Below are 14,946 nucleotides of genomic sequence, written 5' to 3' on the forward strand. Positions count from 1 at the left end.
ATTACTTCTTTTTAATTATAAATCCTCAAGAGTTTAAAGCCTTTTGGACTTTTTTTTCAGATACTTATTTTGTAAGCTGTGAAAAAATCTGGTAAACATCTCTGGAGCCAGTAAATATCTAACTCTGGAGAATAATATTGTAAATCCTAAAGCATTGTTCAGAAAAGGAGTTGAGAGTTAATGAGCAGTTTTCCATCTGAATTTCAGTTTCAGGTATAAATGATGGAAATATTTCAGCTTATGAGTTTAGTAGTAATACTCCAAGCCCCACTTACACACACACACACACACACACACAATGCCAGTATCCTTGTTTGTATTGTGTGCAGGAATGGGAACGGATTTTAAGAAAAATGCTTTTTAATGAAACGTGTTTGCTTTAAAATGACTTTAGAGCAGCTCATGGAGATTATGAGAATTCAGAATCTTTCCCTTCTTGCCCTTTATACTACAATGGGCCTTTATAAATGAATGCCTGGTTTTGAAACATATTAAAAGTGTAGCTATTAAAATATAGAAATAGATTGACCCTAAAATTACTCTATTATTGTGAGTTTGAGCTCCTTCTGGCTTAAGTATTGACCAGCTCTCATACATATGTAGATGAAAATGAAAGCTCCTATTCTGAATGAAAAAAATTGACACATGAATATTGACCTTAATTTCTTTCAAAAATCCAGCTTGTGCCCTCCTGGTGCTTACCACAGGCTGTGTTCTTACACTGACGGTACAGAAAGAGAAGGTAGAATAAACCTACCCCATGTGCACTTCAGCCCAGGACCTGTGCCTGGTCTGTATTGTGAATGGGGGAACATAGAATTGAAAAAAAATTCAGCGTATTATTTTTCATGTTATTTGCATATGCATATATATTATATATAATAAGCATTCAGCATAGCAGATTTTTAAAATCGTTTTTTAAAATGTTCACAAAAAGAGATAAGTTGTGTTTTTGAGTTAAAAATTGTAAATTAGAAATGTAATGTTTGGAAAGTCACATACAAGTGTGAATTTGATCTTTAGAGCACTAAGTTGACATTGGTATTTTGACATAATTAGTATTTATGGCATGTGACTATGTTTATACAAACACATATATATAAACTTTTAGTTTTATAATTTTTGTTGTGATTATCTTGTATCATAATAATCTTACATATTTAAAACCAAGCTTTATTACCTATGCCAAACTAATGTAGATATATCCTTATCACTCTTTTTATTCATTTTGCAAAAAGCATCTTCACCATCTATTCCCTATTGAACCTAAGGGTAGATTTAGTATGATTATTTTTTTTGTGTGTGTGTGTGTTCCATATGGTATGAGATTGAAACCAAAAATAGAGTTTCAGTTAAAAAAATAATATCATTGCAAGGGTTATAGTTGCCAGACTACTGATGCTGTCATTTCTATGTGGGGTGACACAATGCTCAGGGTTTCTTCCTGAATCCATTATAAATCTGCATTATTCAGTGAGCTACAGTGTTTAGTACTTCATTGGTAAACTGTGTGTGTTGTTCCTGGGCCAAAAAGACTGTATTTTCGGAAGCAACAAATCTTTGAAATTGACATGAAAATTCTTGAGTGGTTCACTATTAATGAAACATTCTAAAGTAAGGGTAATAAAGGCTTTGTAAAACATTTATCTGCAATATATTACCTGTCATAATTAAATATGTTTATTTACCTTTATATGTGACATATTTTGTAGGATTTATATTTAAAATATAAATATTTATTTTGAAATGGACCTTCAGTGGACCATTTCCTGTTTTTAGTAATGCAGAATCATGACTTGAGTAACAATCCATGCTGACTACAAAGATAACAAAAGGTTCTGGACATTTTGTTTCATCTCCTTGGCAACTGTAGATATAATTTAATGAAGACTGCATAATTATTACATATCTTTTTTAGTCCTTTTGAAAAAAAATCTAGAAATTCACATATTAGACTTTGCTTGAATATGTTAATTCGGATTTTAAATGTAATAATATTTATATATTCAATAATGTATGATATGCTTTTTATCTTTTATTTAGAATCAGATTTTAAAAAATATCTATTTTGTTTTGAAATAGCTATTTTGTTTTGTTCTACATATTATTTTAATATCTGGTTTAGCAAGTTATTTGACTCTGAATTTTAAAAGGATTTAAGTTGTTGGATTGTAAGACCTGTAAAAGCTATTTAAGAAAAAAGGTATGCCAAATTTTGTGTCAACATAGAAATGCTTGTATTATCTAATTTTGGAAACTAAAAAATAATAAATCAAGATATACTCTCAGTTAAAGTCAAAATGTATTGGCATAAATTTAGAAGTTTATTTTTGTTTTTAATAAATAAGCAGAGAAACTGCTGGTTTCTAGTTCAGTATGTAAGCAGCTTAGAAGTTGCTACTCCATTTTAACCAGTAAAAAATTGAACACATTGAAAAATCAACAACTCGTCCTAGATCCACCTGAGAACTAAGGGCACAAGGCAAATCACTGCCCTCAAAATTATTGAGATAGAAATGCGGTTACAGAGAATCACAACTTACCAGAGCAGAAATCAATTAGCAGAAACCAACCTGGGCATCACTGCCAGACTAAGAAAATCTGAACTGTAACTGATAAATCAATGGAAGCACAATAAGGTCAAGTCTGAGAGTTAAAAACTTCACGGGAACCCAGTAATGGGGGTGGCAGGGGAGCTTTTGTAAGTTTTGCTTCCAGGAGCTCTAAACTGGTGCTCACAGTGAATATTAGAGAAGAATATCCTCTTGCTTCCAGCAGGGGGAGAGGAAAAGAAACCACTTAAATTACACTAGAGCATTCTGTTCTTTATTTTTAATCAACTTTTAAAATAATTCGTATAAAATTATGGAGTACAAGTACAATTTTGTTACATGCATAGATTGCATAGTGATCAAATCAGGGCTTTTAGGGTATCCATCACCTGAATAATGTACATTGTACCATTCAGTAATTTCTCATCATCCACCCCCTCCCACTCCTTCGCACTTTGGAGTCTCCCTTGTCTAACATTCCACTTTTGCATCCATGTGTACACATTATTTTTACTACCCAGTTATGAATGAGAACATGTGATATGTGACTCTCTGCATGGCTTGTTTCACTTAAGATAATGACCTCTAGCTCCATGCATGTTGCTGCAAAATACATGATTTTTAATGGCTGAATAGTATTCCACTGTGTATATATACCACATTTTCATTATCCAATCATCTGTTGATAGACACTTAAGTTGATTCTATAGCTTTGCTATTGCAAATAGTGCTGCAATAAACATATGAGTGCAGGTATCTTTTTGCTGTAATGATCTTTTTCCCTTTGGGTAGATACACAGTAGTAGGATTACTGGATCATATAATAGCTCTAATTTTAGTTATTTTGTGAAATCTCCATACTATTTTCAATAGAAGATGTATTAATTTACATTCCCACCAACACTGTATGAATTCTCTTTTCCCCACATCCTCACCAACATCTATCATTTGTCTTTTTAGTAATAGGCACTCTGTGTGGTGGAAGATTATATCTCATTGTGGTTTTAATTTTCATTTCTCTGACGATCAGTGATGTTGAGCATTTTTTCATATACCTCTTGGCCATTTGTATGTCTTCTTTAGAAAAATGTCTACTCATGTCCTTTTCCACTTTTTAATGGGATTATTTGTATTTTTGTTGTTGTCGAGTTGTTTGGTTTCTTTGTATATTCTGGATATTAGTCCCCTGTTGGATGAATAGTTTGCAGATGTTTCTCCTATTCTGCAGGTTGTGTGTTCTCTCTGTTGATCATTTCTTTGGTTCTACAGGACCTCTTTAGTTTAATTAAGTCCCATTTGTCTATTTTTGTTTTTGTTGCCTGTGTTTTTGAGGTCATAGTATACATTCCTTGACTATATTAATGTCCATAAGAGTTTCCCCTAGGTTTTCTTCTAGTATTTTTATAGTTTCTGATCTTGCATTTAATCTTTAGTACATCTTGAATTGTTTTTTTTAATATGGTGATAGATATGGGTCTAGTTTTATTCTCTTGTATATGGATGTCTAATTTTTCCAGCATTATTTATTGAAAAGGATATCCTTTCCTCACTCTGTGTTCTTGTTGGCCTTGTTAAAGATCAATTCACTGTAGGTATGTGGCTTTATTTCTGGGATCTCTATTCTCTTCCATTGATCTATGTGTCTATTTTTTATACCAGTACCATGCTGTTTTGGTTACCATAGTCTTGCAATATAATTTGAAGTCAGGTAATGCATTGCCTCCAGCTTTATTCCTTTGGCTTTGGATTGCATTGGCTATTTATGCTCTTGTTTGGTTCTGTATGAATTTTAGGATCGTGGCATTCTGTTCTTAAGACCTACCCTCAAGAGAACCTATTTGTCCAGAGCATAACACTCTGGGGCTTTATAAGAGCCTTACCTACCTGGGAGAAGGAAAATACCCAACATCAGCCGCCTTCAGCCGTCCTGTCCCACCTAAGCAGGGCTGGGGGTACTGAGAAGCACTGGTCATGGGCACGTGACTGAGACCTAATCATAGGACTTTAGAATGCTCACTCTACCCCCACATCTTACCACTACATTACTAAAGTCCTATTTACAGCACTTTCTTTTATGCATTTCATCATGTGCACCTCACAAAAATTTACATGATAAAAAGGCAAAAAAATACAGTTTGAAGAGACAGATAAAGCATCAGAACCAGAGTCAGATATGACAGAAATGTTGGTATTATCAGACAAGGAATTTAAAAAACTACAATTAATTTGCTAATAGCTTTAATGGTAAAAGTAGACAACATGCAGGAACGGATTGAAGGAGAACAAAGTTGGATCACTAACACTACCCAGCTTAAAGACTTACTATATAGCTCCAATAAAAAAGACAGCCGTGGTATCTGCAAAAGGATAGACAAATAGATCAATGGAACAGAATAGAGAGCTTAGAAATAGACCCACATAAATGTACTCAACTGATATTTGATAAAGGAGCAAAGGCAATACAGTGAAACAAAGATAGTCTTTTCAACAAATGAGGCTGGAATAACTGGATATACAATGTTAAAAAAAAAGAATCTAGACACAGGCCTTATATATTTTACAAAAATTAACCCAAAATGCAGCATAGGACTACATGTAAAATGCAACACTATAAAACTCATAGAAGGTAACATAAGAGAAAACCTGGATGACTGTGGGTTTGGCTAGCACTTTTTAGATACAAAAAGTATGTTCCATGAAAGAAATAATTGATAAGCTGGACTTATTTAAAATGAAAATCTTCAATTTTTACAATATCAACAGAATAAGAAGGCAAGCCACAGAATGGAAGAAAATATTTGCAAAAGACACATCTGCTAAAGATCTGTTATTCAAAATATACAAATAATTCATATAACTCAGTAACTAGAATATTGAACAACCTGGTTTTAAAGTAGGCAAAAGAGCTGAACAGATACCTCACCAAAGAATATATATACATGATCAGTGAGCATGTGAAAAGATGTTCAACATCATTTTTCTTTGGTAATTGCAAATTAAATCAATTAGATACCACTACACATCTATTAGAATGGCTAATATCCAAACACCAGATGCTGGCAAGGATGTGGAGCAACAGGAACTCTCATTTTTGATGGGAATATAAAATGATACAACTTATGGAAGACAGTTTGATGGGTTCTTACAAAGCTAAACATATTCTTACTATATGATCCAGCAATTGTGTTCCTTGGTATTTATCTAAATGAATTAAAAAGCTGTGTCCACACAAAAAGCTGCACATGGGTGTTTATAGCAGCTTTAAGCATAATTGCTAAAACACAGAAGCAACAAATATGTTCTTCAGTAGACTGGTGGATGAATAAACTGTGCTACATCTAGATAAATAAATATTATTCTGCACTAAAAAGCAATGAGCCATTAAGCCATGAAAGGCACTAGAAATCTCTCTCCCCACCTAGACGACAATTGCACTGGTACAGTCTGTCTGATGTAATTATTTTGTAATACCAGAATCTATGAAGGCTTGCAACTTCCAGGGGAAGGCTTGGATGATAAATTGAAGTTAGTAAGTTTTAGTTCTCAGCACAGTGGCAGCTACTCATCCTTCACCTCAAGCCCCAGGGCAGACAACTGAGCATATATCCCAGAAGTATCTTGCAAGCAACTTATGTGAACCAGGGTGGAAAAAAAACACTCTGTCCTTTATATATCAGTGATCTACTGCTTCTGATCACAGAAGTGCAGACAAAGAGGCAGGCAGCCATTGTTATTGCACCCACCTCTATTGTTACAATCTCCTCCCCCTCCAGCTGAAGTAATTTCAAGGGGACTTAAAGGGTTGAATCACTTAATTTTTGTCTTTTTACCCTTTTGGGAGCCAGCCATTAAAGCCTATGCAATTCAAAAGCAACTGACTATACAAAGAAAATTAGGAAGTTACTGTGCATGAACAGAGAAAGACACAGGTTCAGAATAACCCTGAGAAGTCCTTATGTTTATACATGAGGATGATCCTTGGCACAGAGACAGCCCACAACAATTGAAAATAAAAACAGTAAGTAAAAACAAAAACAGCAAGTACTGAGGAAGGAGGAGACTCTGATTTCCAAGTTACCATATTACTAGATTCAAGTGTCCAGTGTTCAACAAAAAGCCACAAGTCCTAAAAAGAAACAGAAAATTATGGCTCTTTCAGTGGAAAAAAAAAAAAATAAACAGATGCTTTCTGAAAAAGACCTGATGAAAGATCTACTAGACAAAGACTTTAAAACAACTGTCTTGGGATGCTTAAAAACTAAAGGGAGATATGGAGAAAGTCAAGAAAACAATGTATGAACAAAATGGAAATAATAGAGAGAAAACCAGAAAAAGAATTGTAGGGCTGAAAAATATAATAACTTAAGTAAAATAGAAGAATTCAAAGACATATTTAAGAAGAAAATATTAGCAAATATGAAGATAAGGCAATAGAAAATATTGAGTCTGAGGAACAGAAAGAGATTGAAGAGAAGTAAGCAAAACCTAAGGGACATAAGGGACACTATGAAGCCCACCAATATGCACTCATGTGGGAGTACCAGAGGAGAAGAGAGAGAGATGGAAGAGAAGAAAGAATATTTGAAGAAATAATGGCAGAAAACTCCTCAAATTTGATGAAAAACGTGAAGTAAGTTTCCAAGAGTTTCCTTCCTTCCTTCCTTCCTTTCCTTCCTTCCTTCCTTCCTTTTCCTTCCTTCCTTCCTTTTTTCCTTTCTTCCTTTTTTCCTTCCTTCCTTCCTTCCTTGTTTTTTTCCCTTTTGTCTCTTCCTTATTTTTTTCCCTTTTGTCCCTTCCTTCCTTCCTTCTTTCCTTCCTTCTTTCCTTCCTTCTTTCCTTCCTTCTTTCCTTCCTTCCTTCCTTCCTTCCTTCCTTCCTTCCTTCCTTCCTTCCTTCCTCCCTTCCACCCTTCTTCCCTTCCTCCTGCCCTCCCCCCTTGCCTCCCTCTCCCTTATCCCCCAAGACAGGGTCTCTCTCTGTCACCCAGGCTAGAGTGCAGTGGCATGGTCATAGTTCACTGCAACCTCACATTCCTGGTTGCACATTATGAATGTACTTAATACCTTTGGATTGTACACTTAAAAATGGTTAAGAAGTTAGGTTTTATGTTATGTGTGTTTTACCACAATAAAAAAAGGAGAAAAAGAAAAGAAATGAGCTATCAAGCCATGAAAAGACATGAAGGCAAACTAAAAGCATATTACTAACTGAAAGAAGGCAGTCTGTAAAGGGTACACACTGTACGGTTCCAACTATATGACATTGTGGGAAGGCAAAACTATGGAAACATTAAAAGATTAGTTGCCAGGAACTGGGGAGGGGAAAGGATGAATAGGCAGAGCACAAGGGACTTTTTAGAGCAGTGAAGCTACTCTTGCCCATACTGTAATGGTGGATGCCTATCATTACACATTTGTCAAAACCTGTATGATGGAGAACATCAAGAATGAGCGCTAATGTAAACTGTGGACTTTGAGTGATAATGATGTGTCACATAGGCTCATCAGTTTTAACATATGCCATCCGGTGCTGAGTGTTAATGGTGGGGAAACTTGTATTATGGGGTAGGGGGAAGCTATAAGGGGTATATGGGAAATCTCTGTACTTATTGCTCAATTTTGCTGTTTTTCTAGGAATTGTTAATTATTAAAAATGTGTAAAAAAACATTACCAGAAAGTCAAAATTTTAAAATGACTTTTATTTATTTATTTATTTGAGACTTCTGTGTCTCCCAGGCTAGAGTGCAGTGGCGTGATCACAGTTCACTGCAACATGCACCTCCCAGGCTCAAGCAATCCTCCCACCTCAGCTTCCCAAGTAGCTGGGGCTATAGGCACGCGCCACTACGCCTGGCAATTTTTGTATTTTTGTAGAGATAGGGTCTCCCTATGTTGCCAACTCCTGGGTTCAAGCAATCCATCCATTTTGGCCTCCCAAAGTGCTGGGATTACAGGCATGAGCCCCTGTGCTTGGCCAAATGACTTCATTTTAAATGTGTGTTTAAAGATTTTTCTTTAATTATGTTTCTTTTCCAAATATAAACTCAATATTTGGTTAAACAGAAATCAAAAGACATTTTTACTTAGATGCACATGTTATAATTAGTAATTTAATAGATCCCCACATAATCTCCAAAAGTCAATGTAACTCACATTGTGGCTGAAATAGTGTACATTTTCAGCAAAAGATACTGTAACATTACTAAGTGTAAAAAAAAAGAAGTGTATATCTTTTTTATTTACCCTGAATGCTAATGTTTGAGGAAATACAGGTGTCATTAGAGGAAGAGGAAAGTTTCTGAATACATAAAAGCACTCAAGATTGGTAGCCCTGTTTCTTTGTCACGCCAGCTTGTACTTCAAGTAATTTATTTACTTTTTTTCCTAAATCTATCACTAATTCTGCTCAGATAAGGGGATTTAATGAGATGAAGACAGAAAGAATTGGAGAAGAAGAGAAGAGGAGATGAGAAGAAAGTAGATCGTTTTCAGAAGTGGAAATATGAAATAGAAAAGATAAAATGAAGAACATAGTTTTGTAAATAAATATGAGTTAGTGATCTATGGGAGAAAACGTAACCATTTAAAATTTACTAATTGCTGAGCATTAAAAGAATTGGATTAAGAGTTGGAAGCTTCAGGGTATACACTGAACAAGCATCTATAAGACTTGAGATGTAGATCAGATGTGTATAAATTTATGTGTGTAGGGTTTGTATTTGTGATATTTTACATATTGTAGTTTTGACATTAACATTATGCAAAGCTTTTGAGCAGCGTAAACTAAATATTGACTACCCAATATATTAGTCACATAAAACCAAATTTATTGTAGCTCTCAGTTTTCTACTTAATTTTCCAAGCCAAAATATTTAAGATTATATCACTACTTACATTTTTTCCTTATTTAAAAATCAGATATGAAGTTGACAATAGTGAAAAATTGAATTTGCCTGGTATAACTTTGTAGTAGTGTAAATGGAAGATTGTCTCTCATATTAGGAGCTCCTATCTTTATTTTTTATTTATTTTTATTTTTTTTGAGACGGAGTCTCGCTCTGTTGCCCAGGCTGGAGTGCAGTGGCGCCATCTCGGCTCACTGCAAGCTCGGCTCACTGCAATCTTGGCTCGCTGCAAGCTCCGCCTCCCGGGTTCATGCCATTCTCCTGCCTCAGCCTCCTGAGTAGCTGGAACCACAGGCGCCTGCCACCATGCCCGGCTAATTTTTTGTACTTTTAGTAGAGACGGGGTTTCACAGTGTTAGCCTCCTGACCTCGTGATCCACCCACCTCGGCCTCCCAAAGTGCTGGGGTTACAGGCGTGAGCCACCGCGCCTGGCCTGTCTTTATTCTTAGACCAGTATTTTAGACCATAATGGAAAGATAGCTAATAATGGCTTGGATTCTACCTTTAAAAGGTATTTTTTGTGAATAATTTCTTTTTGAATGTCATTTATTAGATAACCACATAGTTTAATACTCTGCACAAATGTATTTTTTGTCATAGTATGATTTTGTTATGATGAGTTTTCATTATGATCATAGACTTACAGCCTCACCGTTTTCTGTCTGGTCTCCAGTATCTTAGAGGAATTTAGAGTTTACATATAGATTCATAGCATTTTTTTGATCTGAGAGGAATCTGATAGAAAATATAGTTCAGAAGCTGTATTTTAGATACAAGAAATAGAGACGTAAGGTTTAATGCTTGACTCCAACTCACACTCTATGTGTGGTGCAAAGCTTGGTCTAATTCCTTATTTCCTGAAGTCTCAGCCCAGGCCTGCTTCTGCAGCACTACATTGTCTGCATCTCTGGGGTTGTCTATTCCAACATCCTCTGTCCTGCCACATAGACAATTTTTATTCAGATACTTTTCAGCTTCTTTCTGCCTGATCCTAACAGTGAACGGTATTGTTAACCTAGCTTGTATACCTGTCTTATGCACCTCAAATAGATTTTGTGAGGATGAAGAGTCGATGTAAAAACTGAAGTTCTATGACACAGGTCACGACCCTTCCATTATTGGCCCATAGTGTTTTAAATTTAAATGTGATGCCTTGAATGAATTGCCAGTATTGAAAAATGGATACATTTCACATAAAAATCTGGGTATTTCCGTTTTTCTAGGAAGTTCCATAAATCTTGCAACATGGGATGGCCTTCTTCAGTGATACTATTAATACAGCATGTGCAATTTCTATTTCACTAGAGTTCCTGTCACTGTGTATGTGTTTCCCAGTCCTTGGCCAAATGTCAGCTGTCATTCCTTCATTATTGTATTTCCTGCTTTCCTCATTTAAATCAGTTGCCTTGATGTCTGCAGACATTTAGGGAGTTCAACTGCTGTTCTCTGAAAATAAAAGTCAAAATTAATAGTACTAGTAAAATGTTTTTCAGGGCATACAGGTAAGGGTTGCGGAAGACAGATGTAAAACAATGAGGAAGTTTATCAATAATGGAAATCACTGACATTTCTTCAAATTTGTTTTTCAAGGCAAACATGTCCCAGGTAAGGCAAGTGGGATTGCTGGCTGCTGGATGTCAGCCATGGAACAAGGATGTATGTGCTGCCAGTGGAGACAGGTTTGCATATTGTGCGACCCTGGCTATCTATATTTATCAGGTAAAATAATAATTCTTTTCCATTTTTAATTATATCAGGTAAAATTAATATTTGATTAATACATATTTTAAGTCCTTGTTACATGAAAAGCATAATGCTATAATTTCATTTATATTTATATTTTTAAAGTTTTGTGATTTATACCATATAGGTTTTAAAAGTTAAACCTTTAGAAAACACATTATTAAATTATTAGTAAATTTGATATAAGAAGATTCTTTTTTCGGTTGAAGAATGTGGATAGTCCATTAGAGATCATTATAGTAAAATTAGGACAGACATATATTGTGAGATATTATTGGGAGAAAAACTTGTATAACTATTTTTTTCATGTCCTAGCTCCATTCAGATATCCCTTATCAGTTCACAATTTATAGAGCCAAAAACTGCCTGAATTTCTTCATATAGAAGTGCCATAAGCATGTTACATCAAAGTCCAGTTGTTCTTCTTAAATTCAGAGTCAGTATCTCAGTGCCACCAGCTAACCATGCATCTAAACCAGAAATGTGATAGTTATCTTTGACTCCCTCTTCCACTCACATCCCATGCCCTTGGTAGCCAAGAGTGATTCTAATATGTTCCTCATATCTTTCTCACCTAAACTATTATAGTAATCTCTTAATAGTCTCTACTTTTAGTTTGGCTCCCACTAATTTATTGTTCAGTGTAATCAGTTATCTGTAATGCAAATCTAAATTTTAAAGCTTTCAGTTGCTACTCATTCCCTAATAGTAACGTCTAAACTTCATAGAATGGCATTCAAATGCTTTTGTGATCTTCCTGCCTCTCTCTTACTCTGTGTTCCAGATATACCAAACCAATTACATTTTTCTAAGACATCTTAGTCTTTCATATCTTGCCTTGGCTTACACTAATTTTTCAGTTTGCTTGCATTGCCTGTCTAGAGAACACTTTCTCATCTTTCGAATCTCAGCTGCTGTGTGAACTCTCTTCCGTATTCTATTTTCCCCTCTTTCTTAGCAGTAAAGGACCTCATAAAATGGACTGTGTCTCTACATGCTTTCATTTATTAGGAGTCTTTCCCATCTTTTAATTCTCAAATTTTTGCACACTTTCTGGCACTTAGAAGGCATTCATTAAATGTCTTAAATGAATGAATTAAGGAAAGAATCTTGAAACTCCAACTTATTTCAGTTAAGACTAAGAATATAGTGTTTTATTCTAGAGTAAAAATTCTTTTCATTACTGCATATTAGTACATTACTAATTGCATTCTGCTTTGTTCAAAATTTAAGAAATATAGCATTAATGTATAAAACAATCCATTTCCCACAATATAGAGTAAGATTTTATGTAGTCCATTTCTTAAGACTGTAGAAAAATCTAGCAATCAAAATGTAACTTCAATATAACTCACACTTCTTCATTTTCACCCCCTTCATACACAGCACAGCAGCAAGACTTCTAAATGCCTCTTTTTTTCTCCCATCTACCTCCTTTACACTCTTTATATACTCCCAAGCTTGTCACTCCCAAATCTCTCCTACACAATTTCTCTCCTAATCCTAAGTCCCTATCTTGTCTTTTATTTCCTCCTAAAGAAGAGAAAGTTATCAAGCAAGTCACACTATTCTTCTGAGGTAAGGATGGTAAAGAAACTCGGTGGATGAAACCATAACAATTTTTTCAAGTTTCTATGTCTTAAATTTTGTGATGACATTTTATGATGAATATTTAAAAATATTGAGGTAAAATTAGTAATATAAACAATGTACATGAAAGTTGTCATGTCATTAAGGACTGAAACAAACTAAAAATTATCGTAATTTAGAAGCTGATGCAAATAAACTTAGGGGACAGTTCATTACAATGTCCACTATAAAACTTTGTTTCAAAGTATGCCAGTAGAAAATTACATAATTAAATGGTGACATTAATATGAAATTTATGTTAATAAGTATTGTTTTAAATATTATCATCTCAATTAAAGTGCTTTGAAAATTATGCTACATAAATGTAACATGATGCAATTATTTTCAGAGGAAATATTTATTAAATAACAGTGCCAATGCCTAGTCAAAGTCTGATAATCGGTCACACTCTGGATAATGACACTCTTGTATTATATTTTTCTGAATGATTAAATGATAACGGGAAATGGTATTAGAATTTTTCTTTAACTGTTGTTTTGTAATGCACTGATGTGTTAATGTACCCTGAAAGTAGAGTAATTTATGGTCAATCTCAGTGTAATAGTAAAGTTCAATATTACTGAATTGTAAATATCGTAGGAATGCATTTGTAGATTAATTCCTGCAAATAGTTCAATGTTCTCTAGTGTGCTTACAGTTACTATGTAGATAATTTGTATGGTAATGTCAGTGAAGGTCACTGATATGCAACATAGCTTCTTCACACATTTACTATATTAGTAGATTCTTCTACTGAATTTCTAAATAATGTAGATTTTTTTTCTTTTGGATACATTAGATACACTCACTGTATCTACCATAGGTGACTTAAATTGCTGAATAATTTAAAACTTAAAAACCTATTTATTCCTAAATGTATAGAAAACACAATTAGGTATTTTAAAAAGTCAACTTAAAATTGCTATTGCTGCAGTGCTAATCAAATGAAAACTTCATTGGTTTTGGGTTATCTTTACTAATGTTTTAATCCAAAGTTGTCCAAGAATAGCTGAAGTTATAGAAAGAGAGAGAAATTATAGAAGAAAAAGCCTTAGGAAATACTTATGTGATTAGTCAAAAATTTTACATACAATGTTCACTGCAGCATTCTCCGCGATGGCAAAAATTAAGTTACTTAAATGTGAAACAGATCTTCAGTGTTTATTCTTTCAATACTAACTGAATCTCTTCAATTGACCAAGCCTTACTCTGTACCAGGATTGCAACTATGAAGAAACAGGCAGAGTCTTCTTGTGGAACTTATATTCCTGTAAGGTGTAAGGAAAGGTGATAAGATAAATAAGTAAACAAATAGGTAACATTTTCAGAAAGAAGTGTGCTGTACAGAGGCTGAAAACACAAGTATAATAAGATAGAGTCATGGGATAGGTTCTGGGGAGAGTTATGAATTAAGATAGCATGGTCAGAAAACATCTCTCAGAAGAGATGCATTTAAACTCAGACCTCAGTAGGAGAATGAATAACCATGAGCAAATCAGTGGATAGAGTATTCAGAAGCCAAGGAAGCAGCAAGCAGAAGGCCATCAAGTGGAGGTGATTGGCTGTAATAGAGAAACAAGAAGTTCAGCGTGAACAGGGAGGAACATGATTTCAAATTACTTTGGCAAGATAGCAGAGATTCGATCGTGTAGAGATTTGAAGGCTGTTTATCAGTTAGGATTTTATTGCAAGCATATAGCTTTCAAAAGTTTGATGTAATAAATATTTAATATCCTAATGATTTTTAAAACTTAGAATAGCACTGTGAAAGGCTCATTATATGCTAAAGGGGAAGAAAAAGGACATAAACAACATATTCCAAAACATGCTAAAAATGATAGAGATTAATTCACTAATTAATGGAGGCACACTTACAAAAGAAATAGGAAAAATTAGGCTGTTTATTTTTTCTATTTACATATAAAAACACAATATAATGTCCTATCCAAAAAAACAATAAAATAAAAAGAGTGAATGACATCATTGCTCTGGAAGATTTGGACATCTTAATAGAGTAATAATGAGCAGTTGGTGTATTTAACCCAAATTTTCTTGATTCAAGTATAAGTGAAAAATTGCAGGAAAAATATTCCAAAACCAAGGGTTTTTTCTTCTC

General features: G+C 34.3%; 1 protein-coding gene and 1 non-coding gene across 10 annotated transcripts in view; both read left to right on the top strand.

The window, feature by feature from the left end:
* WDR17 (WD repeat domain 17) overlaps window positions 1–14,946 on the top strand; it is a 115,154-nt gene that overhangs the window by 33,016 nt on the left and 67,192 nt on the right. For 8 of the 9 annotated variants that reach the window (XM_055276444.2, XM_055276445.2, XM_055276446.2 and 5 more), the window contains one exon: window positions 11,049–11,177. The exons of the other annotated variant lie outside the window; for it this stretch is intronic. In XM_055276444.2, the coding sequence (XP_055132419.1) occupies window positions 11,049–11,177 (129 nt within the window). The remainder of the gene's footprint in view (window positions 1–11,048; window positions 11,178–14,946) is intronic. 9 annotated transcript variants of the gene reach the window in all.
* On the top strand, window positions 686–817 carry LOC129481452 (small nucleolar RNA SNORA51). The gene has a single exon (XR_008657441.1). It is a non-coding gene; the product is annotated as a small nucleolar RNA SNORA51 (small nucleolar RNA).

The sequence above is a fragment of the Symphalangus syndactylus genome, chromosome 4 (assembly GCF_028878055.3).
Source record: "Symphalangus syndactylus isolate Jambi chromosome 4, NHGRI_mSymSyn1-v2.1_pri, whole genome shotgun sequence".
NCBI lineage: Eukaryota > Metazoa > Chordata > Mammalia > Primates > Hylobatidae > Symphalangus > Symphalangus syndactylus.